This window comes from Xyrauchen texanus, chromosome 26, assembly GCF_025860055.1.
Source record: "Xyrauchen texanus isolate HMW12.3.18 chromosome 26, RBS_HiC_50CHRs, whole genome shotgun sequence".
In the NCBI taxonomy this organism is placed as follows: domain Eukaryota; kingdom Metazoa; phylum Chordata; class Actinopteri; order Cypriniformes; family Catostomidae; genus Xyrauchen; species Xyrauchen texanus.
The window spans coordinates 34819359-34844755 of record NC_068301.1 but is presented as its reverse complement, the minus strand read 5'-3'; the positions used below and the strand labels follow the sequence as shown (position 1 = coordinate 34844755).

The following is a 25397-nucleotide window of genomic DNA, read 5'->3' as shown; positions in this document are numbered from 1 at the left end:
CTTTCTCAGCACCAGGGGGGATTCCCATAAACCTCTTCCCTGTGCCTTCTTTTCAAAAAAATTATCCCCAGCTGAACAGAATTATGATGTGGGTAACCGGGAACTCCTCGCCATCAAATTGGCTTTGGAAGAGTGGAGACATTGGCTCGAAGGGGCACAACATCCTTTCACGGTACTTACCGATCATAAGAACCTTCAGTATCTCAAAGAAGCCAAGAGACTAAATCCACGTCAAGCCCGTTGGGCTTTATTCTTCACTCGGTTCCATTTCTATATCACCTATCGTCCAGGATCCAGGAATACCCGTGCGGATGCTTTATCCAGACTCCATGCCCTTCCAGACACCATTGATGAACCTGAACCAGTTCTGCCCACTACAGTTTTTGTCAATCCCATTCAATGGGACATTAATGATCAAATCCAGGAAGCCACGAGACTAGAACCTACTCCACCAGAATGCCCAGACACCCTCACGTATCTCCCAGACGAATATCGCCTACCTCTCATCGAATCTGCTCATTCATCAGATGGTACGGGTCATCCTGGAGCGACACAGACTTACACTCACCTACAGCAACGATATTGGTGGCCAGGCATGAGAAAGGAAGTACAATGCTTCGTCCAGGGGTGTCAAATTTGTGCTATATCTAAAACTCCACGTCACTTACCTTCTGGGAAACTATTACCTCTACCTATTCCTCAACGGCCGTGGTCGCATCTGGGTATTGATTTCATTACTGATTTACCTCCATCAGGAGGCAACACCTGCATTCTCATTATAGTTGACAGATTCTCCAAAGCCTGTAAACTGATCCCCTTACCAGGCCTTCCTACAGCTCTTGAGACAGCCGAGAGCCTCTTCAACCAGGTTTTTCGTCATTTTGGCCTCCCTGAGGACATTGTGTCCGATCGAGGACCTCAATTCATCTCTCGGGTTTGGAAAGCTTTCTCTTCTCGGAGTGACGATAAGCTTGACATCGGGATATCATCCCCAGGCTAATGGGCAGACTGAGAGGAAGGTTCAAGAAATTAATCGTTTCCTCCACGACGTTCTGTCAAGATCATCAAGACACGTGGAATCAATTCCTTGCCTGGGCAGAATACGCCCAAAACTCCTTGCATCAGACCACCACAGGGCTAACATCTTTCCAATGTTTCCTAGGTTTCCAGCCACCACTGTTTCCATGGTCCGGTGAGCCTTCCGAGGTCCCTTCAGTTGATTTCTGGTTTCGAGAAAGTGAAAGAGTGTGGAATGATGCCCATCATCATCTCCAATGGGCCATACACAGACACAAAAGATTTGCAGATGTACGTCGAAATGACACCCCTGTGTTTGAACCTGGTCATCTTGTCTGGCTCTCGTCTCGAGACATCCGTCTACGCCAAACATGTCGTAAATTGAGCCCACGATATATCGGACCTTTTAAAATTCTCCATCAAGTCAATCCAGTCACATATAAGCTTCACCTACCTCCTCGATTCAAGATTCACCCAGTTTTCCATGTATCTCTCCTGAAACCTCATTATCCTTCTGTTTTTCCTCCCACTACAGAGCCTGATTCTGACCAGACCCCTCCCTTACCTACCATTGAAGAGGACCCCATCTACTCAGTCCACGAAATCCTGGACTCCCGACGTCGGGGTGGTCGTATAGAATACCTTGTCGACTGGGAAGGTTACGGGCCAGAAGAAAGATCTTGGGTTTCTCGAGACGATATCCTGGACCCGACTCTTCTCACTGAATTCCACCAACAACATCCACATCGACCAGCCCCACGACCTCGAGGCAGACCACCACGACGTTGGGGTCCTCGGTCCGCTGGTGCGGACCCTGGAGGGGGGGGTAATGTCAGGAGGCAATCAGGCTCACTCACATCCACAACACAAAGATCACACTCACCCGAATACTAATCACCTGCAGCTGTCATCAATCCAGCAATCCAGCAATCACCAGCACTATTTAAGAGCACAACTCACCTCCAGTCTCTGTCAAACCTTGAACGAGGAAATATCCACTAACCTGCTCTCTGTGCTTTTCAGACGATTGTTCCTGAGACTATTCCAGTCTGTTTCCTCAGTACACCCTTGTGTTACTTACCTGTTTTCCCTCGTCCAGAGACTCCTCCATCTCCCTGGTGTTCATACTCTGCGTCCTTTGGATTGTGATACTTACCACACTCAAGCCTGCCGTTATCTGCAAGAGAAAAGACGGTCATTCATCAGTATTATACTCACAGCGCCCGTTGATGCATCTGAACTTCCCTACTGTCCTATGAAAGCTTCATTAAAAGTTATTCTGAATCCTTCTAACCTTGTTGTCCTAGTGTGTATCCTGACAGATGCTGGACATTATTTTGAATTAGAATTAATTATGCTAGTTTCTGATCTCTGTAACGTCTCAAAAACATGAATAAACAACACTCCTGGAAACAAGCAATTTGATAATAAATAAATACAAAATATCTGACTTTCTATAGATTTTTGTTTATTTATTAAACTTCACAAATTATTAAAATATTAAACTTTATTTATACATTTCACAATTTAGTCCCGCTATCCACATATGTGGACAAACATTTTTAGGAAAATAATTTTGTCTAAAACATATTTATGTATTTTTTTTGGCATGTTTGTAAGGGGTTAAATATTACACATAATATAAGGGAATGGAAAATACACACAGCAGTCACACTCTGGTCTCAGGAGGATTTAATGGGGCCCTGCCTTGTTATATATTTAAGGGGTCCGCATCCCTGAAAAATTGAGATCCCTGACTAAAAAAAGGTGACCAGTTACATCAACTTAAATATACATTAAAATTTTCCCTTATTCATATAAATGTTAAGCTAAACTTTGATGTTGATCAAAATAAAGTTCATGGACATATCAGGTTGTATGTCAAAGTAGTCCTTTATATGCAAGTCCTAGAATAATGCTTTGGCAAAACTGTAATCTCCTTTAAGGTCATGCAAATAAAGCATTGTTGAAGAGAGAGAGAGAGTGTGTAAGGGGTGGAGAGAAGGGGTGGTTTGCGGTGGTAAATACCCGGCTGCAACAACACACCACACCACCGATTGGAAAGGCCAAAATTAATTGTGTTTGTTTGAGCATTACAGTCAGACAAGCGGACGATATGTAGTATTATACTCAATGTTTATTGATCAGATGTCAGTGAGTGCCATCATGCTGTAGATCAGTGTGTGGCTATATTTGTCTGGATTAGGGCTGTTTAACACATTTAAACTCTTGGAATTAGCGCTTTCACGGCGGATCATCGATAGATTAGTGTTGATCTCGTCTCAGGATTTTTAAGGACACTGTTTGTGTGGGTTTTACAAGAGCTCGATTGCCAACAACAAAAGCGCTAGCACAACCGGCTAGTCAAACACTGGTGCCTTTAGTCATTTTATTTTTTAAATATGCCCGTAATTGACATCAGAAATTATTTAACGATCTTATTAATTAGTTAAATCGACATTTCGCCTCGTAGATGAATTAATTTGGTCAGTGGGTTTGATATTATTAGATTAGATGTGTAGGTTGACATTAGCATTAGCCCGTTAGCATTAGCGGCTCCTTTGTTGTGAACTGGGTCTTCTAAGACTGGTTTGTGCTTTTACATTTCGGAAAATTATCGTTTTAATTTTTTTTAATCGGGTATATTCTCTCATAATTTAAAGATTAAATAAAAAGCTTTAAGCTCTCTTAATTTGGCTACAACCCTTGCGTTTTAGTGAGATAGAGATATTAATATAAAGGAAATGTTGGACGGGTAGTGTTTAATCAATATCAACACAAACCCAGATTTTGTGTAAATAATAACGGTAGTAAAGCTACAACGTAGCACATTTGATCGTTTAAGAGTCATTATGGCCTTCACTTTGAGCTTAAAAGAGATCTGTGTATTATGGACACATCTGCTCTTCATTGTCATGGGTAAAGTACTACATTTCTCTATTTTACACTCAAATATCATGAGATCTCTGTTTTTATGTATATATGTTTGTATCTGTAATATATATGTGTGTGTGTATGTATGAAATACTTGTTGGTTATGAGTAAATTGAAGTGTATAGTATGATATACTATCCCCTAAATGCTATGTAATATCAGTGAAATAACAGATTAGGGATGTAAAGCATTCAATGGTAGTGCCTCTATGGGAACATAGACTGTTGATATTCATTCACAGACATTGTGGTTAAAATGGGACTTGATTTAACTACAGCCATGTAAAGCAATGTGGTGAAACTCTCAGACCAACACTTTTAAACATCTAGAGAAAATGTGATGATATGGCTTGTGTGTTTGAGATAGGGGTGAATGAAGGGAACAAAGACTTCTTTTGTTTATAGGTGCCCTACAGCAGTAAATCCCAACCATGGGTGTTTTTGCACCCCAGGGGTACTTGAGCAGGGTCCATGGGGTACTAGGAAACATTTCCATTTTGTTTTGTTTAACCTTTAAAACAGAAATTATGTCTTAAAATTAAAACTGTTTTGGCAGTCAACAGATTCAAATAACTAATTTGGAGAAACAGTGCGCCAGATTTGTTCGTGCTTTCTTTGTCTTTATGACTTTTTTTGTGCAGTTTATTATCGTTCAGTAACACATTGATAGATGTATGTCCTCATGAAATCATACATGCTCCTCAAATCCCAACATTGCAATGAAAGAATGAATGGACAAACAAAGTGAATATATCTCCCTCTTCATGTTTGACACGATTGGCTGTTTACTGCAATATCACTCATTCATGTTAATGTGCACATGAACTAATCTTGAACTCAGGATCAAAGCCTGAGTTGACAGAAATTGATGAGCAATGTCATGGCACCAATTACTGGTATAGTTCACCAAAAAATTGAATCCTCTCGTGATTTACTCACCTTTAAGCCATTCCAGATGTGTATTACTTTCCTTCTTCTGTAGAACTGAAATTAAGATTTTTATAAACATTTCACATATTTGTCAAACATCCAGCAGCGTTATGGTACCCATTCGCTTTCATTGTATGGACAAACAGAGCTGAAATGTGCTTGTAAAAATCTTCATTTCAGTTCTGCTGAAGAAGGAAAGACATACACATCTGAGATGCCTTAAAGGCAAGTCAATCATGAGAGAATTATAATTTCTGGGTGAACTAATCATTTAAACGTGATTGGATTGGTTTTGTCTACTCAAAACTAATCCTGTAACCCTGAGTTTGTTCAACATGCTTCATGGGATAGGCCCCGGGCCCCATTCACTTCCATTGTAAGTGTCTCACTGTAGCTAACTGTAATATGTTTTTTTAATAAAAGGAGGACTAATCAAAATAATTTTTGTGATCATCAATGCCACAAATTCGGTCGATTGATCTTAACTTATATTGAACACAGAAGTTATTTTAATCCCAAGCAGTCATCTTGACTGAAAACAAAACAAATTCAGCGTTTTCTCACTTTCATTTTTATCCCCTCCAGATTTCTGCTTTGTTCCTGTTAGTGGTGTTATCATAATGTTTTAGGGGAGTTTTGTTTTTGTCAGGACTCTTTCTAACTTTCCACAACTTGTGATAAGATCATGTGCTCTTTGTCCAAACAGTTGATGTGAGACTCTTTGGCAGTTTAAAGGTAATATTTCAAAAAGGCTTGTTAAATGTGATTGTTAATCGCACTCCTGTTATTCAGGATTGCTTTTGAAGGTTCTTAAAGGACTGATCCATCTGTTCAATTTGTCAGATCTGTTAGTAGTGATATTACAACAGCCCTATTGATATAGATTAACTGAAAAATCAACTGTGTCCATCAGTTGTTGTGCATTTGTTGTATGGCAGCGGTCAGGTTAGCATGTGGGCCATTTCCATCATGCAGACTGAAGTGAGGGAAACCCCAACATATACCACATTGCTGTAGATGGCCATATGCCATTTAAGCCTAGTTTTTAAATCCCATTAAATTTTTTGGTCGACTATTTCAACATTTTCTAACTGTATTTTTCAAGATTAGTAGTTAAAAAGTATTATTTTCAAACCCGTGAGACATGCTGGTTATCAGTTAGAACAAGTTAAAGTATAAAATATAACCCTGTCAGGGCTCCAGACTAGAGGTCGACCGATTAATCGGCCGATTTTTTGAATTTTTTACATAATCGGCATCGGCCAATATCCACGCATATCAAGCCGATTATTAGGCAGGCGCATCTGTGGGCAGCCTAGTGTTGTTGTGGAACACGTGTTCGACGCACACTGCCCCTAGAGTCATTTTCCAGCAGAGTGAGCAGACCTCATCCAGTGCCTAAGGAAGGAGCTAAATTCCTTGGAGAAAACAGTAAGGGTTAAATTTGTATAACATCTTTAGATTTAATGAAAAACTTTTGATATGTTACTGCCAACTTCAAGAAAAAAACGTGACAAACGCGATAGTTGACGTGACGTTCGGCTACTTTGGATATTGATAGCGTAGTTGAAGTTGCATTATCACAGCAGAAGGGTTGCTATCATGTCACAATAAGTAAGCAAGAATTTTGCAATTACAGACAGTGAATCTGAGACTTTTATTTGTTCTGTTTGTGTGTCTTATATTAGAGAGGGTTGTCACTCAATGCAGATAAATAAGTAATAAAAATATACCAACGCAGTATAGGCTATTGAAGGACTGGCTTTGGTAAGCTCGGACGTTATCGGTTCTGCTGTCGGTACTGGAGAAATTAAGAAAATACATTCTTTATTGCTATAAAGAGAAAGTTATTTTATCTCGCCAGCCATTTCTATGTATAATAATAATATGAAACCATTTGTCTGTGATGCAATTTAGCTATTCGCAGTGAGAGAGAGAGAGAGAGAGAGAGAGAGATCTCGCTCACGCGGTGCCACAGCGAGCACAAAACGAGCCCAACACGAGCCCAGCTTAATGAGTGACAGAACTAAACATTCAAATGTAGCCTGGTTTAGATCTGTGATTATTAGTCTGATTTTATTTTAGATTTCGCCTTCCAAAGATTATAAAAAGAATATTTATACATAAGCCGCATTCTGTCTAGCACAACTTCCTTCCCTTCACAGCGGTGCACTGACATTTCTCCCTAAAACTCAAACTTAACATCAGAATCAGCACGATCGGTGATTGTTGTAAAATGCTACTGTTGCTAAATTGCGGGACGCGTTTAATAATAAAAAGAGCGCAAGAGATACCGTTTCCAAGGCGGCGCGCGCTCTGATACAGACCGCAAAGAGACAAGCAAAGTATAGGCTACTTTGGGTTTCATGTGCGCGTCTAAACGATCAACTATACACAAAAATATGTCAAAACGACCGGCTTGGAGATTCACTTAAACACAGTTTATGTCTAAAATGGACGTAGTTATGGAAATAGTTGGGAGAAAATATGCTGCATCAGGAGTCTATTAGATCTGAACTCGGTCTTAAAGGGGAAGCTGTCTAATAAACATGTGACGATTGAGCCATTACTGCGAATCAAACAACAAAAGGCAAAGAGAAAATCACTTACAGCTCTTGAATGAATAACTTCTGCATTAATAAGCATTAATCTATCTATGATAAACTATGCAGTGTTATTTTACAATTGATTACTTTATTAGATTTCTTTTAGACCACACATGAACAGTAATGTTAGTAGACCTTCCTGAAATTAAATCACTGTGCCTATATAACGTTTATATTTGTGTAATATATATATATATATATATATATATATATATATATATATATATATAACAAAAAGAACCGTTAAGAATACCGTTTAGGTACCGGATCGATAAGCAGTATCGGTAAGAGTAGTAATACCATTAAAACCTTAACGATACCATCCCTAGTTATGCCTGTGCTTCTCTTGGATGCTCTGAATATTGGATTACATGTCTGGATTGCCCCTTAATTAAAGCTGCATTTGGATCTCAACCTTCGTGTCTCGGAGCAGTTCGTAACACCTGCTTTGTTTATTTAATATATTTGTTATACATTATGTTTTTACATTATACATTTTTAATTTTAAGTGTACAAGTGCAGATTGGTCAAGTGTTCAGTAAGTGTATTTGTTGAGAAATTTTGTCTATCTTAAGTAATTATTTGTGTTCCATTTTATCTTTCAAATAAAAGGTTCAAATAAGAGGTTAAAAACAAGCACATATCGGCCAAATATCGGCCAAAATAAATCGGCAGCATTAATCGGCCATCGGCCGACCCGGATTTCAAAAGATCGGCATCGGCCTGAAAAAAACAATATCGGTCGACCTCTAATGCAAACATGTATTTCCTCAACTATACAATATATATTGTTTATTAAATCTCCACTGTCTTTTTTCTTTTCGTCAATGTTTCCAAGTTATTTTTTTAGTCTGGAGACCTGCCTATATTAGCCAAGGGTTATACAGGTTTAATTAAACTTTTCAATACATTTGGAACAAGATATTGCAATCAGTCTTATACTTTTTTTTTGCTATGGGTCTGTTTTTGGCAAGGTCACAAAATAGGTGCAAGTTATAACATGCTATAGGCCTAACAGTTTACCAATTCTATAGAGATGTCTGTTCTCTTGAACCTTTCATATTAATCCATTCCAATTTTAGTGTCAGAATAGACTTACATGTGTTTTGTTTAACAGTAAGCAATGTGTCTTAAATCAATATGGGGGTTTAATTGTGGTAATATGCTTCACAGATATAGGAAGTGTTTTGAGTCGGACTGGTAACCAGCTGTGTCATGGTAAAATTGCTTTAACAACTTCATGTTGTTTCTGCTTATTTCCAAGGGCTGTGGATGAAATTTCAAACAAGGGTTTTCAAAGCCCTGCTGAGGTGTTACCAAACACTTTAAAGTTTCAGTTAATTTGTGCATATTAGTTGCTGCAACACTAAGCATCATATATATATATATATATATATATATATATATATATATATATATATATATATATATATATATATATATATGTGTCATAGCCCTAGAGGTAGACCGATATATCGGTTTTACAGATTAATCTGTGCCGATATTTGTTTTTAAGATTCACTAAGTATCTAAATACCTGTTCGTTTTTCTGTTCTTGCAGGAAATGCAGATTCTTCACAACTCAGTGAGAATGTATATGTATCAGGGATGTCTAACGGTAAGTCTGGTTATTAATCTCAGGATTATTTTACATTCGTTAGTGTAATTAATTTTGTTAATTATCTCAGGTTAAACTCCGTGTAGACCAACTGTTCACAATATCAAAGCTTCAAAGTGCGCAGAAACCGATTTTAGACATCTGTAGGGTTGCAGCGGTAAAATGCAACCGGACGGAGAATCCCACATGCGCTTGCGCATCTCCTTTCCACCTTGTCTGCCTGTCAGACTCGTCAACTTGCTTCACACACACAAATGTAGCGGAGAAAATGTCAGAGAGAGAAGCGAGGCGATGGGATCTGACATGAGTGTGTGTGTGAGTTAAAGCAGTGTTTCTCAACTGGTTTATTCGGACTGGGTCGCGGACAGCAGGGAAAGAGCAATGCCATGGTTCTCCCATTGAAGATATTTCGGCGGCCGCTCAAGTGATAGACTATTTAGGACTGCCGACGTAGATTTAATGATAATCTTGCAAACAGCTAAAGCAGACATGGGCAACATATGGCCCGCGGGCTGGATCAGGCCCTCCACATGATTTAATGTGGCCCGAGGCTCATTTATCGTAAAAGCGTTTTTATTTTTCATTGGATATTTCAGTTAACTTGCATTGGGACATAACGCGTCTCCACAAGCGTTTACCATGCTCATGGTTGCCAGATAAGAGACGCAACACCCCCAGTTTGAGATTTATACTTGGTCAAATTGGAAATATTCCGCCTAATGTAATACTTATTTTGTGAAATCTGGCAACCTATTTCTATCTGGCTTTCCCTTTCGAACAAACTTAGCGATCTGTAGTGCAATATTCTGCTCAAGGAAAAGTGTTATACGTCTACTCGATGTTTGGTGCTACTAATTTTGCAGGTAAACCTTCTCAGTGATTAAATTAAATATAAAAGTAGATCTCGGCATCATTGACACATGGAGGAGTAATCATTGACGTGCGCAAAAGCAAGCCAGAGACAAATATGTATATGTATTTATTATTTGTGCAATTTAGAAATGTTGAAGTCTCTTCGCGCCTAACTCTTGCAGTAATCATTTATCGTAGTCATGCAGCCTGTGTTATTCAGTTGTGTGCTGAAAGTCAAACGTTGACTTGTCACTTGATGCATGTCCTTGTACTGAAAAACCATGAACAAAATTATATAAAACAAAAAAGGAAATGCAACCCAAGATACAGTAAATACAGGTTATGTTTAATATATGGCGGGTCGCCACTTTGACCACCAATGTAAAATCTGCGTCCTGAAGCAAAACCAGTTGAGAACCACTGAGTTAAAGGGACAGACAAGAGCAGACTGGCCTCAATGTCGCACACCTACAGTATATGTTAACTGTTAATAATCATAGGACATCAAAAGCTCACACAGCTGATGTTATTTTTCATTTAGTAGTTAATTTAACATATAAACTAACATGCTTTATTTATATAACATGTTTATAATTCAATTTAATATTATAATTCTTTTAGTTTTATTTTCAAAAGGGAGACTGTTCTTTACACATACTTCAATAAAATAAATGGTTTCAATTATAATAAAGTGTTAGCTCAAAAATAAATAAATAAATAAAATAACCCTTCTGTTTTCACTGATAATAGTAATTGTTTAATACCGTATACCGTGAAACCGTGATCATACCGTTGCAACCCTAGGCAGCTGTATGTGTCTTAGCACAGATCACTATATGCTCTTGACAAAGGAATGTAAGGCATAAGCAAGATCACTATTTTGCTCAGATTTAGTTTGCAGCACACATGTTCACTCTTGTCTGGGTAACTGTTAACTGAAAGATTACCAGCTTTATTTTTAGCATTGAATAGAATTGTAAATATCTGTAAATGATGCAAATCCACACAATTGGGTTTAAATGCAAAGCCTTTATAGTAATTTACTCTTTTGCTATTCATATTACTTTGACCAATAAATTCACACTCTAGCTATGTTTCAAAACCTGGTGAGTTGCCTATTTAGCATCATAGTCATGCTACAGCCACCAAGCCTTTTTAATAAAGTAGGATTTATTTTTATTCATGCTGCATAAGACACCTCTTTTTAGCTAAAATCCTAGGCATCATTGTTAGTAGGAATGTGCAAACTACCAATTTTCAAGTCATTCAGTTGTTTGAACGACTAGTCAATTAGTCGGTGCAAATGATTATGAAGAATTAGACTTCGTTATGTTCACATGACCCCAATTAGACGTGCTTCAGAGGGAGATACGGAGGCTAAGTGCAGCAACATGATGACTAAAGGATATTCAACAAATAAATTGGCTAACTAACGTCTTATTGCACAAAACAAAGTAAGCAATAAGGGACTCCAATACATTTGTATCAGTAAATACAAGTGGTACATTAATGACCTAAAATTGAAACACAATAAAAATCTTGCTTAATTTGATCAATGACCAATGAAGCAATTACAACATGCATGTATATTCTTCAGAAGGCAGGCTAAATGAGCAAGCACTGTTACTGCATTCCTGACATTGGTCAAATACACAAATGACCTGTAGCATTCATGATCATAAAATAACCTGAATAAATGCACATGGTAAGAGGACAATGATTATGTTTTGATTATAGCAATTGCTAGAGAATGTATTCGACTAATCATTAGACTAAATCGACGGGGGTAAACCCACCCCTTCAATGCCGCTACAACATGGGCCGCCATCTTGAATGTTTTGGGTTGAAAGGATCACATGACCACAAATATGGCGGTTTCTTCAAATATCAAAATTTTTTGTGAGGACCACGGTATTGCTGTCAATATATAGCAACCAAATCAGTCACATAAGAGGTTGTATACAGTATGGACCGTAGACAACAGTGCAGCTCTCTAGGTTTTGGAACAGAGCCATTATGTATGAATCACCATGAATGTGTATGAATTGTGTGTTTGTGGTCCTAACCTTTATGTTTGGGTGGTTGCCAACAGCCTGCGGAGATGTGGCTGAGCAGATCAGGGCGTCCAGTGGAGTGATAACCAGCCCTGGCTGGCCCTTTGAGTACCCATCTCGCATCAACTGCAGCTGGAACATAAGGGCAAATGCTGGAGAGATCATCACCATCAGGTAACATCTCAACACAATACTGCAATAAAGACTATTCACCACTCCTCTAACATAATCAAGAGCTGAAAATATTTATTGTAGTGAACATCATATTCATGATATGTCTAAATTAAGGCTCAACCGCCCCTCTTTGCTGAATTATGGCCTTATTTAATGTAACTTTCTGCAGTGGTGGAATTTGTTTGCAAAGTAAGGCAAGCTAACATCTTTCGTAGCATCTACACTACAAGGACTCTTGCTTGAGCTATACACAATATTCTGCTTTCATAGATACAGATATACAACACTAAAGATGTGTTTCCTTTTTGTATTGGTCATTGCTTTTCAACACAGGTTTTTATATTTTGAATTCTGTGTCGGCTTGGGGGAAATATGGTATATCTGTTTTTAAGGAAAGAGTAATTGCCACCTCACACTTTATTTCTATTTTTGTTTCTGCATCTTCTTGGTCTTGTCTCAGACTGAGCATTTGTTTGCGTCTTTATCAGAACATTGTGTCCATGGTAATGGCTCAAAAATAGACCCAATGGGTATTTCTTTTTCCAGAGGATTTGTTTTTCTGGTAAACACAGCAACCTCACTAATTCTGCCTTTTGAGAACCATGTTCACCGTTTCTTATAAAGATGAATTTGAAAGACACAAATTTGAGACACATATTTGGAAAAGATTCTACCAGTTTTAAAATGTCTTTATTTTTTATTTTATTAATGTCTCTTGACGGTTATTACTTGACTTTAAACCCCCCAAAAAAAAAAATACAAAATGACTTTGAACACAGAAAGTGAAAACATGTTCATAGGAGAGGTATATTCTAGTAATTGTTTTGTGTGAATTGCATTTTTCAGATGCAGACAAATAAATTATCATGTCATTGACCTTTTATACTGTTGAATTAGACATCTGCAAGTCATGAGTCGCTTGCTGTTCGAGTTCACTTGTAACAATACACAAGATGCCAATTCGGTTTCTTGTCATAATGAACTCTAAATGAGCTATTTCTGTTTAGATCAAAGATTATTATGCTGTATGTTTATATGCTCTTGTGCACATGCACAATCAATATTTCTTTACTAACAAATCATTTCTTCTTTTAGTTTCCAGGACTTTGAGATTCAGAGCTCGCACCGATGTGGTTTGGATTGGATCTCCATTGGAAACTACAAGAACCTGGATGGGTACCGTGCATGTGGCTCATCCATTCCGGCCCCATACATCTCTTCACAGGATCATGTGTGGATCAAGTTCCACTCTGATGACAGCATGACTGGAAAGGGCTTCAGGCTCTCTTACATAACAGGTATGACCTGCTTTTTATATCCCTTAAGATACAGCTGCATCAAGATGCGCTTGAGTAGCCATCTCACTGTGTGATTCTGCCATGGGACACTCACGTGCATGCTCTTTGCCTCCCAGCTGTATTTGGTTACTAAAAAACAACCTGCTTTTCAAAAACTCACAAGCTCGACTCTGTCCTTTCCAAAAAGATGTGGTAAGCTTAAGTAATTAGTGACACTATTACTATTGCTTTAACTTTGGGGATAGGTATTCCATCAAACCACATGCCTTGCATCAGCCTTGCTGAATACATTAAAGTCCAGGCAGTAAAGATTCATCTCCTCATTACCATACTTTCAATTAATGAGTGAATCAGTGGTGCTTTGTGCAACACTCGTCCTGGAGGTAATAGCTGCAATTGATGCGGGCATTGACACCCCCCACACAAGTCATACGGAAGCCACTATAGTATTAAATTTTGGGCATGAGGGCACCTACACAATAGTTTACACTGTGTCAAAGAATGCTGTGAATTAATTGATTTCAATGGTAGGAAGCCCAGTTGTGAAATCCTTTTCACTGTATATCCGCTTGATTTTAAACATACTTGACTCGTTTCACTTAAAACTCTGATGGAAAGGAATACACAGTCACCTTATCATGCACCATTTATGCCACAGAGAGGTGTGCTCTTGATTTTCTAAGCAATTTGATGTACGATTTTTCACCTGGCAGAAGATAAAATGGGAAAAAATACCATAAAATGTATGGCATTGAATGAACGGACCCAAGCCATGTTTAGTGACCAGGAAATAAAAGACTTGCAGGTAGGCTCTTTTGACTTGGGCCAGGAAGCAACCACAGAGAAACATGAACAACCTAGTAACCACACAGGATTGCCCTGGCAACCAGCCAGAGCGCTCTAGCTTCATGGTGGCAAGTTCATGGTAGCCCCACCACTTAAAATTCTAGTTATTGCAATGCTGATAATTTGGGGAACTTCTTACGGTACAAGAAAGTATCCTCAGAGAAGCAATCCCATTTTATGCTATAGTGATGCTGTATAAATCATTTGTCTATTAAAGCTGCCAGAAACTTGCTTTCTGCTGTTGCTCATGTTGTTAAACATCATGTAAACTAGATCTCTAATAAAATATAAAAAATTTCTTTGTCATTTGTAGGGAAATCAGAGGAAGCGAGTTGCAAGTCAGATCAATTCCATTGCGCTAATGGAAAGTGTATCCCGGAATCGTGGAAGTGCAACACCATGGATGAATGTGGGGATAACTCAGACGAGGAGCTGTGCCTGCAGCCTAACCCCTCCGCATTCTTCTCCTTCCAGCCCTGCGCCTTCAACCAATTCCCCTGCCTCTCACGCTACACCCGCGTCTACACCTGCCTGCCAGAGTCCCTCAAATGCGATGGCAGCATTGACTGTCAGGACCTGGGTGACGAGATTGACTGTGATGTGCCCTCCTGTGGAGAGTGGCTGCGCAACTTCTATGGCACTTTCAGTTCACCCAACTATCCTGACTTCTATCCCCCTGGTAGTAATTGCACCTGGCTGATTGATACCGGTGACCACCGAAAGGTTATCCTGCGCTTTATGGACTTTAAGTTAGATGGCACAGGCTATGGCGACTATGTTAAAGTCTACGATGGGTTGGAGGAGAACCCCAGGCGTCTGTTACGTGTGCTGACGGCCTTTGACTCTCGGGCCCCCGTTGCAGTAGTTTCATCATCAGGACAGCTTAGGATCCATTTTTACGCAGACAAAATCAACGCGGCTCGCGGCTTTAATGTTACTTATCAAGTAGACGGTTTCTGCCTACCATGGGAAATCCCATGTGGAGGGAACTGGGGCTGCTACACCGAGCAACAGCGCTGTGACGGCTACTGGCACTGCCCCAATGGCCGGGATGAGCTCAACTGCAGCAACTGCCAGGAGGATGAGTTCCCGTGCTCACGAAATGGCGCTTGTTACCCACACTCTGACCGCTGCAACTACCAGAACCGCTGTCCGAATGGCTCGGACGAGAAGAATTGCTTTTTCTGTCAGCCTGGGAACTTCCACTGCAAGAACAACCGCTGTGTGTTTGAAAGCTGGGTGTGTGATGCACAAGATGACTGTGGGGATGGAAGCGATGAGGAGAGCTGCCCGGTAATCATACCCACAAGAGTCATCACTGCTGCTGTAATTGGTAGTCTAATTTGCGGCCTGCTTCTGGTGATTGCTCTAGGCTGCACCTGCAAACTGTACTCACTCAGGATGTTTGAGCGCAGGTAAGCAAAAATACAGAATTATAACAAGTAAAATTGTGCAAATAGCTAATCATTTTGTTAGTGTAGAAATCCCAGAAAGTAATCTTTAATTTATTTGAAGTGCTGGGCAACCAGAAGTAAAACCATCTACACAAATTTAAAGGATGGAATCACCTGATCCACAAATGCCATGTGACCGATCCTTCTATATTAGAACTCCTTGCAACAGGCAGGAAAAATACATAACACTTTGAAAAGCCCCTTGTAAATATTCTACAATAATGAAATGAAATATTTGTGGTTTTTAAGTTGCTTGCAACTTTTTTTTTTATCCTAATACACCGCTACTTTTGAATGGCTGTCACTTGAGATGCATGCTTTTTGCCTGTATAATGGTGTAGTTTAAGGTTGCAACCTGTCCCGTATTATGGCTGAAATGATGCGTTTGGCAAATTTTAACGGGTATTGTGTTCTGAAGCGAAGCTCTCAAAATTCGTTTTTCAAAATTAATTTATGTCTCATTCGTGTGCTGAAAAGTTGGCAACCCTAGTGTAGTTACAGCATCTACCAGCAGGGGCTAACTGACAAAAATGACCTGCCAAACCTTGACCCCCGACCAGATGCATAAAAAAACAGTTGTTAAAGTGTTACAATTTTTGCTTGTGAGACTTTCTTTTCTTGAGGACTACCAAAATATTGGTTTGTTCCTTTTCAGGTCATTTGAGACCCAGCTCTCCAGAGTGGAAGCTGAGTTACTGAGAAGAGAAGCTCCTCCCTCTTACGGACAGCTAATTGCTCAGGGCCTGATCCCCCCAGTGGAAGATTTTCCTGTCTGCTCTGGAAATCAGGTAATGGAAGCTAAATAATTTGGTTTTTAACCAAATTAGTCCAAAAGGAGTCTTGATTTGAGGGCTGCATTACATGATTATTTTAATATAATTAATCCTTAATTATTTATGATTAAGCAGATAAAAAAGCCCAGTTTTATTTCCTGTATTTTGTTAATTAAAATGTATTAAATAAAATAATTTTATGCTATACATTATGTACAAAAACGTGTCTAATGATGAATGTTACAATTAGATCTGTCAGGATTAATGCATGCGATTAACGCGTTGATTTATCTTAAATCATGATCAATGCCTTTAATGTTAATACAGCATAAACACCTGATTAGAAGGGCAAACCTTTGCGATGTGTCTGCCCGGAGTCATCATTACACTTCACATCACAAATGCACACAACAACGCTTCTGTGTCAGTGATAAAATGATGGGGATAATGCTATTTGAAGTTTAAACGGGCCCAAATGAGACTTGTAATAGAAATCAAGTATTTTTCTGCCCAAGGCATATTTTAATTACCACAGAAGCATGTTAAGTCTTAACTCACCAAAACGCAGAATGAGACGTGCACTTAACAAAATAGATGGCATCATGAGGAAGGAAAATTATGTTGATATATTGAGGAAATATCTCGCAAGACTTCAACCAGGAAGTTAAAGCTTGGTCACAAATGGGTCTTCTAAATGGACTATTACCCCAAGCATACCTCCAAAGTTGTGGCAAAATGGCTTAAGGATAAAGTCAAGGTATTGGAGTGGTCATCACAAAGCCCTGACCTCAATCTAATAGACAATTTGTGGGCAGAACTGAAAAAGCGTGTATGAGCAAGGAGGCCTACAAACCTGACTCAGTTACACCAGTTCTGTCTGGAGGAATGGGCCAAAATTCCAGCAACTTATTGTGAGAAGCTTGTGGAAGACTACCCAAAACATTTGACCCAAGTTAAACAATTTAAAGGCTATGCTACTAACAAAGTACGTTTCAAATAACAAAGGGAGACCATTTGTTCATCATACATTACATCAACATAAGTTAGCTTTGTACAGAAAGTATCAACTTATTTTAATGATGAGTGAAGTGATCTTAACCTCTAAAAAGTTATGGACATGACACAGTGCTGAAATGCAGTAACATTATAAATGTGGCTCTAATAATATAAAAAAAGCACTGTTATGACAAAGTGTACATATTTTTCAGATATTAACTTTTCTCACTGGAAAAGGATTTTTGTTAGCTTAAATCTCTGGGGTCTGAGGGTGTTTTGGGCCCTGGAGAAGTTTTGACATGCCTTGACATTTGTGCTTTTTTCAGTTGCTCAAAAACATATGAATGGATAAAGTCTGATAACACTGTATTCAGCACAAACTTGGCTACAATAATATGTAAGCAACATGTTTGTGCATGTTTGTATTTTTGAGAAAATAAAGTTTATGCATGGTTTTTGAAAAAACTAAATTAAGTCATTGAAATAAGGCCATATAACACATACTAAACATTTGTCCACAAGACTTTTGAGAACTGGATCTTATAGCCTATAGTTTGTGCTACAAAATGGTGTGAAAACCATCCTGATCACTCATTCATACAAAACAATATAGTAATTTAACTTTTGTAAGACATTTTTAGTGTCAGAAAGGTCATACGCAAAGAGGCGTGAATTATCATGAATATTAATTGTAATTCATCCCTGAAGAGACAAAGACTCCTCCCCTGTGCCTATCAATGAGGAATGTGACAGAAAGAGAATGAATGATCAAAATCAAGTTTTAAGTTAAAAGTAATCTGACTATACATTTTACTTTACATAAAGACTTTTTTGCTCACCAAGACTGCATCTATTTGATCCAAAATACAGTAAAAACAGTGATATTCTGAACTCTTTACAATTTAAAAGAACCGTTTTCTATTTGAATATATTGTAAAATGCAATTTGTGATCAAAGCTGAGTTTTCAGCATCATTACTGCACTCTTCAGTGTCACATGATCCTTCAGAAATCATTATAAGATGGTGATTTTCTAATATAGGCATATTTGAAGTGCATTTTACTCATTTAATCTGAACACATATTTGCAAGCACAAGCTTTGTTGATGATAATGAGGCAGCATAAACACTAGTTAAAATATAATCTAAACATTCATATTATTTTTATACCATATTACATATAATATTTATACAACATACAATTTAAATACCTGCTTTAGCCGAAACAACATTTAAATGTAACTAAAACTTGCTTATTAGGTATTTGCATATTTTAAATTTCAATACTCTGAATCCTGGCTGGAAAGTCTGGAAACAGTCCCACTAGTAAAATATGTACATGTTTATATAAAAAAAGTATGTCAACTAATATATGTAAAACTAAATTTCTTACTCATCCAAAATTGTATCCTCAGCTGGATCAAGTCTCTCTTCAAAATACAAACGTTCATCGCTCTTCTTCTGAGGAAAATGTTAACTCTTCGTCACTGTCCAGGAGTTTCAGCACTTGTGTATCGTGTGATCTTCCAAAAAATTAACAAACTTGATGTTTTTTTAAGGTACAGTCAGGGGCGTTTACCATTTGCGTTCATCGCCTCAGCACATTACCGTATGAATAGCGCCCTCTGCCCATGGGTGTGATCATATTAGAGATAATTAGCTGAGCCAGGAGAAACTGTACATCGCTTTGTTTCATACATTTGAATTGTTTTATTTAAAAGTAGACATATGTTTCATGTTTGTGTGATAAGTATTCTCGGAGTTTCAGTTAATTTTTGTTACGTGTTTCAGAAATATGCTCGTGAACACAGAGGCTGCTGAAAGTTCAACCTTTTTATTTCCTTTATTTTACAAAAGCACAAGGTTTTGTTGTTATTGTGAGTGTACACAAATAAAAGTAGGCACTTTATAGTCTCTAATGATGTCTTACACTTATCTGTATGCCCCAAAATGATGGAGAATTTTATGTTGTTTCTGCTGTAAGGACGAAAATATCCAGCAGGACGCGCCGGCGCGTCCGTCAACCCCAGAGGGTTAAAGTGAAATAAAGTGTCATTTGATCCCTCTGTGGCAATTATAAAATATGGCTGCTTGAAAATGTTGTTTTAGAAATTTTGCACCACACGTGAGGTGGATAAACTATGCCATTTCCTAAAAAAATCCATTATAGTACTAGAAAATAGTAATGTATAGATCTAAGTCAACTTTATAAAAGGAAGTTTGTGCCTTTGCTCAACTTTTATTTTTCTATGGTATGGTTGACATTTTCGTGGAATTGCTCAAATGTGTTTAAATTGGGAATGTTGTGAAAACATTATGTAAAAAGTTTAACCAAAATCAGAGTTATGCATTGCATTTATTGCATAAATGTTTTTGTGCCCCAAAGCAAAATGTGTTTGTTTAGTGTCAAAGATTTTGATACAATTGCTTCAGGATTAATTTTTAATGGATTTTTAATATGACCTTAATATTTCAGGCCTCTGTTACTGCATTATTTGCTGTTCTGCATTTTGTAGTATAGCATAATATAACACTCCCACTTTGTTCTTCCAGGCATCTGTTTTAGAAAACCTCCGACTGGCAGTCCGTTCTCAACTGGGCTTCACCTCAATCCGACTCCCCACCACGGGCCGCCACGGTAACATCTGGAGACGCTTGTTCAATTTTACACGTTCACGGCGGTCTGGTTCTTTAGCCCTGGTTTCTGCGGACACTGAAGTGGGACCTGCTGGTAGCGGTACAGCACTGGAGCCAGAGCGACTCTGCTCTCACCGCGGACTCCTGCCCCTGGACTCCGACGACACCGATAACGAGAGCGAGCACCATCCCCGCAGGGATGTCCCTGGAGCTGTTGGGGGCCTAATGGCCCCGCTTCCACAAAAAACTCTCCCTACTACAGCGGTGGAAGCCATCGTGTCTGTCTCTGCCAGCTCAGTTCCACTTGTCAGTCGTGAGAACAGTATCTCTGACAGTATCTCAGAAAGTTCGGGAGTGAACGGACCTTTGTGTACCTCCGTCTCTACTGTGAGGAGCCCCTTCAGCAGTGCTCTTAGCCGGGTCAGCCGCAGCCTCCGCTGGATTCGCTTCACATTGGGTCGCTCTGGGGATGGTGGATCGAGCAGCATAGGGCAGAATCACAGCCCGCTGCGTCAGCTGGAACAGGGAAGTGCAACCTGCACTGGTGTCGGCATCAGGGGTGAGGAAGAGGATGACGTGGAGCTCCTTATTCCCGTCTCAGACGCTGGATCTCTGGACAGTGATGAGATTTCCAGACCCCTGCTGGAACCAGGCCTGGAGCAAGTCTTGGGGCCCCACCTGGTGTCTGCAGCGGTCTCTTTGAGAGGGCGGCTGGTGGGCAGGGACGGCCCCTGTGAACACTGTGGAATAGTCCACACAGCGAGGATCCCTGATGCTTGTCTAGAGGCAACGGCGAAAACAGAAACAAGTGATGACGAGTCTTTGCTGCTCTGTTAAGACTCTTGAGGAACTCCCTGACTTGGTACGTGACCCATATGACTCTGAAACGCTCCCCTGCTCACAGCTCGCCATTTCTTTCGTCCCCTCTAGTGGAGCGGAGGTTGAATGTCTTTAGACGTGTGTACTCTTGAGAGCTTTAGAGTTCAGGTACTTTTAAAGACCGCTCTGTATGTGTCATACAGAAGAGTACAAGAGCTCCCTGGTCCCCCCCACTGTGCAATATTAGTTTTCGTTGAGATGTTTACCAGGTAAAAGTCTATTTTTCTGAAGTCAAATTAAGGTCACATTGTGCAGAGAGCGAGCCACTCTACAGTTCTTAAGCCGTGAAAGCAGCGCAAAAAATATCTATCCTGCACGGTGTGGAACAAAGATAGACTGAACACTTCGACCGCTGCCAGAGATATTACCTTACCTTTAAGTTATTTGTCATTTGATGTCAGACATTTCTGTTGCATTTGAAATAATATTCACCCAAAAATTAAGATTTTGTCATTTATTCACCCTCATGTCACTCTTTCATCGAACACAGTGGTTGAAATTTCAGCGGCTCTTTTTTTTACAGTAAAGTCATAAAGTGACCAGGACCTTTCAAGCTTCTAAAAGCGCAAAAAAGGACCAAAAAATTATTGCTTTGTGTGAGGAACAGATAGAAATTTAAGTAGCCTATTATCATTATTAACTTTCAAATCTCATTTGTGTTGGCGTACATTCAAGAATGGCATGTTATTCTGTGTTCAGTTCAAGTAAAAGCTCAATCAATAGCATTTGTGGCATAATGTTGATTTCCACAAAAAATATTACGAAGCATCCCTCTAAAAATTCTAAATTGCGTTTACCGTAAGGCACTTCTAAAGGAAGCTAATGGGGCCAGACTGTAAACACTAAAATACACTTTGTTTCAAAAGAATAGCAACAAGATGTAAACATTATACCTGTTAACATGATTTTAGTGTAATTAAAATGGCTTACGCAATTTATCTGTGTTATATACAATATTACAACTTTGTTGCCATGACACCGGGAACCTGTAATCCCGGTTTTGGATATAACTTAGTTCATGTGAACACGTATAACGTTTGTCTTTTGGCTATACTTTTGAAGTCCCATTTAATTCCATTGTAAATCCCTTAATGTATATATATATTTTTTTTTTAAGAAACGAGGGATGAGCCAGAATTACTTTTGTAGTAACGTTATGCCACTATTGCTGTTAATGGAGCATAACTTGTTTTAAACCGGGAATTTTACTTTTTAAGATTTTGCAAAAGGTTTGACATCAGTAATATGACACATCATTGGTTCTTGCTTGTCAACGATCAGCATTAACATCACACTTTTATAATTTTATTTCTGGACACACCATTTTTGAATGTAAGAAAACATAAACAACATAACACATAAGATTTGAGAGCTGTGCTGCCCTACAAAGGAAAAATCCAGTAACTACACCAACACTGAAATTGGCTTCAAGGTATTTCGCTTTTAGTGTACATTTTGTAATTAGTGCAGCTTTCACATACGATTTTCTGAGCATAGTTGAGCCAAATCTGCCTGTAAAGGGACAGATCGTTGTCTTAGAGCCCCAATTTTGGTCATAACTACATTTTGACAAAATATGCACAGATGGACTACTTTTTGGCACATGGTAATCATTTTTGGAGCTGAACAGCTATTGCCCCCGTTCCCTTTCTTTGTGTGCAAAAGAGCAGCTTGGACATTCTGCAAAACATCTTTTGTGTTCCACAGAAAATAAGGTAATTAAGTCATACAATGTCAACGAAATGAGAGTGAGTAGATGACAGAATATTAACTTTTGGGTGAACCGATCCTTTAAACTTCTAGCAAAAAGTGGAAGATCACATAAAATAAAAAAATTGTACATTTGTTGAACTTAATGTTAGTTTGGTCCCTGCTAGAGTGGTTGTTGGTTTGTTACACACGATTGTGGCCGAGGGACATTTATTTTAAACAGAGTATAATCTGAGAGGGAGCTAATATTTTTAAAGAAAAAATTATGTATTGTATTACAGCCACTTTTGTTTGTTGTATTTATTGTTTTGTTACCAATAACTCTTTGGTAACCATAATGTTTTGGTACTGAGAATTCTTGTGTGAGTGTGTATATTTATTATTGGTTTTCATTTCAATAGCGTTTACTTGAAAAGCATGTCCAGTTGTCTTGTGCTTATTTTGTTTTTTCATTTCATAATGCAGTGTTAATATATCTATACACACATGCACAAACACACAAATATATGTGTATATATATATATATATATATATATATATATATATATATATATATATATATATATATATATATATATAAAGAGAAAAAGGAAGCTGTTTACTACACTAAGAGAATAAAAAAAGGGTTAATTCCACTTGTGTAATTTTTGTTTTCTAATAATTGTAACCTATATTTTGAATGTGCTGTTTTGAATAAGACGACGGAGAATAATTTGTGGAGTGATCAAGGCTAAGTGTTGTTAACTACAAGAGGGTGTTGTGTAGGTTGGTGAGTTCGGAACATGTTATATAGTTTCTTAAAAGCAACCTCCCCACCAAGTGCACACCATTATGTTTGCTAATTAGATCAAATAATTGGAAGATATATACTTCCTTTAGGAGCAATAAAGCCATAAAAAAACGAATAATTTTAATGAACAATCATGTTCTGGATTTAGTGTTTGGTCTACCATGTTTAGCAGCTCCTAAAATATGTTATCTGAAAGATACCCAAAGAGACTTGATGGTCTATGATGGATTTTCTGGAGGAGGGCCATGAAACCAATCTTCATCGAGAGTTTCAAAATCTCAAAAGGTGATCAAAAGACACTGCGATAATAATATAGATGATTTTTGAGGAAAGCGTGTAGGCTCTTTTCACTGCTAACCCTGCTGATATAGTCAAACTAAGGTGGAAACTGTTCTGTTTCCTGTGAGATTTTCTTTTTAATCTTATAAGTTCCCTTACGACTTCAGTCCACTTGACATTGCGTTACTTGCGCATATGGGAGTGCCTTCATACACAACCTATTTGAAACCTCTCTACAATAACGCCGATATTCTAATATTGGCTATGGTGTTTGAGCCAGCCTGTTTTGGCGCGAAACTGACCGCTCGTTTCGGCGCAAACTGACCGCTATAAAACAGGTGCACAGACACCATTTCCTCAGAATTTCTTCCTTAAAGACAGCGATTACCTCTTGTCTCGAAGCCCTCTACCTTCAACGTCGATTCACAATAGTCAGCGGACGGAATCTTCACGGCAGCGGGAAGACTCTCCGCTCCCCTGCAGTGCTCCGGCGAACATCACTCCGCCTCGCCGCTTGACGCTTCGCTGGTGAACGGACCTCAGCATCCTGATTCTCCGCAGCGCGTCGGCAGGTGTAGAGTATCCTTTTAAAGCAAAATTGTACTTGTGTGTATAAATGTAAGTTATATAAATATAAATCTATATTTATATATCTAGAAGAGGCACTTACGTGTTCACGTCTTTTTCAAGATGTTGTTCCGTAAGTGTTCCTTGTGCGAGAGACACATCCCGCCGTCAGACAAGCACGAGAGCTCCGTTTTCTGTCTGGGCCGCGCCCACGCAGAGTTGGCTCTCATGGAGACAGACTGTCCTCACTGTGAGGACATGAGTCTCAAGTCGCTTCGCTCACGAATCGCCCTCGTTCTGAGGGACGATTCAGCCTCTCGCGCCCTCCCACCAGCCTCTTCTGTGATTCCCGAGGGTTCACACGAGGAGGCACGGCGGGGCCGCGAGGCCAAGCATGACGAACTTGAGGTGGATTTCGTGCCGGCACACGCCCCACGAGCCCCTCAATCTCCACGAAGCGCATATATCCCCATACGCTATGTGCAAGACTAGCTCCGGCCCTCTGATGAGCGTGCAGCCTCGTCTCGTTTGGTGGATCTGACGCTGGGGATGATGACGATGTCATGTCTCTCGCCACATCAGACAAATGGTCAGTGGATAATGCTGTCGCCCCTCCCCCAGCGAGGGCGAGGAACGTGCACGCGCCACTGACAGGGAGATGCTCCGCGTCCTTACAAGGGCAGTCGAAGAGCTTCACCCTGACTGGTCTCCCCCAGAGGAACCGTCTCGCTGAATGGTTCCAGCAGTGCGGGCGCCATTAAACGGCAATATCCCGCACATTTCTTCCCCGAAGTTCATAATGAAAACTATTCAAGTCCTGGCGCGCGACCTTATATGGCGCGCTCGCGCAGTGACGCCATCCTCTTTAATGTGGATAATTTCTTTGGGAAAGAAAATGTTATATGCCCAATTACCCCCTGTGGAGGAGGCGGTAGCGGCACACCTCTGCCCAGCGAGTAACATGTACATCCTTCCAAACCGTGTC

The 25397-nt window shown here is 39.3% G+C and overlaps 1 protein-coding gene across 1 annotated transcript; it reads left to right on the top strand.

Moving 5' to 3' along the window:
- The first annotated feature begins 3017 nt into the window (after positions 1-3017).
- Positions 3018-23295, top strand: lrp12 (low density lipoprotein receptor-related protein 12). Its single transcript, XM_052093555.1, has 7 exons — positions 3018-3936; positions 9048-9104; positions 12049-12184; positions 13280-13482; positions 14642-15743; positions 16438-16570; positions 20104-23295. Exons 1-7 carry the CDS (start codon positions 3870-3872, stop codon positions 21022-21024), a joined length of 2619 nt encoding a protein of 872 aa, XP_051949515.1. The 5' UTR covers positions 3018-3869; the 3' UTR covers positions 21025-23295.
- Positions 23296-25397: the final 2102 nt, after the last annotated feature.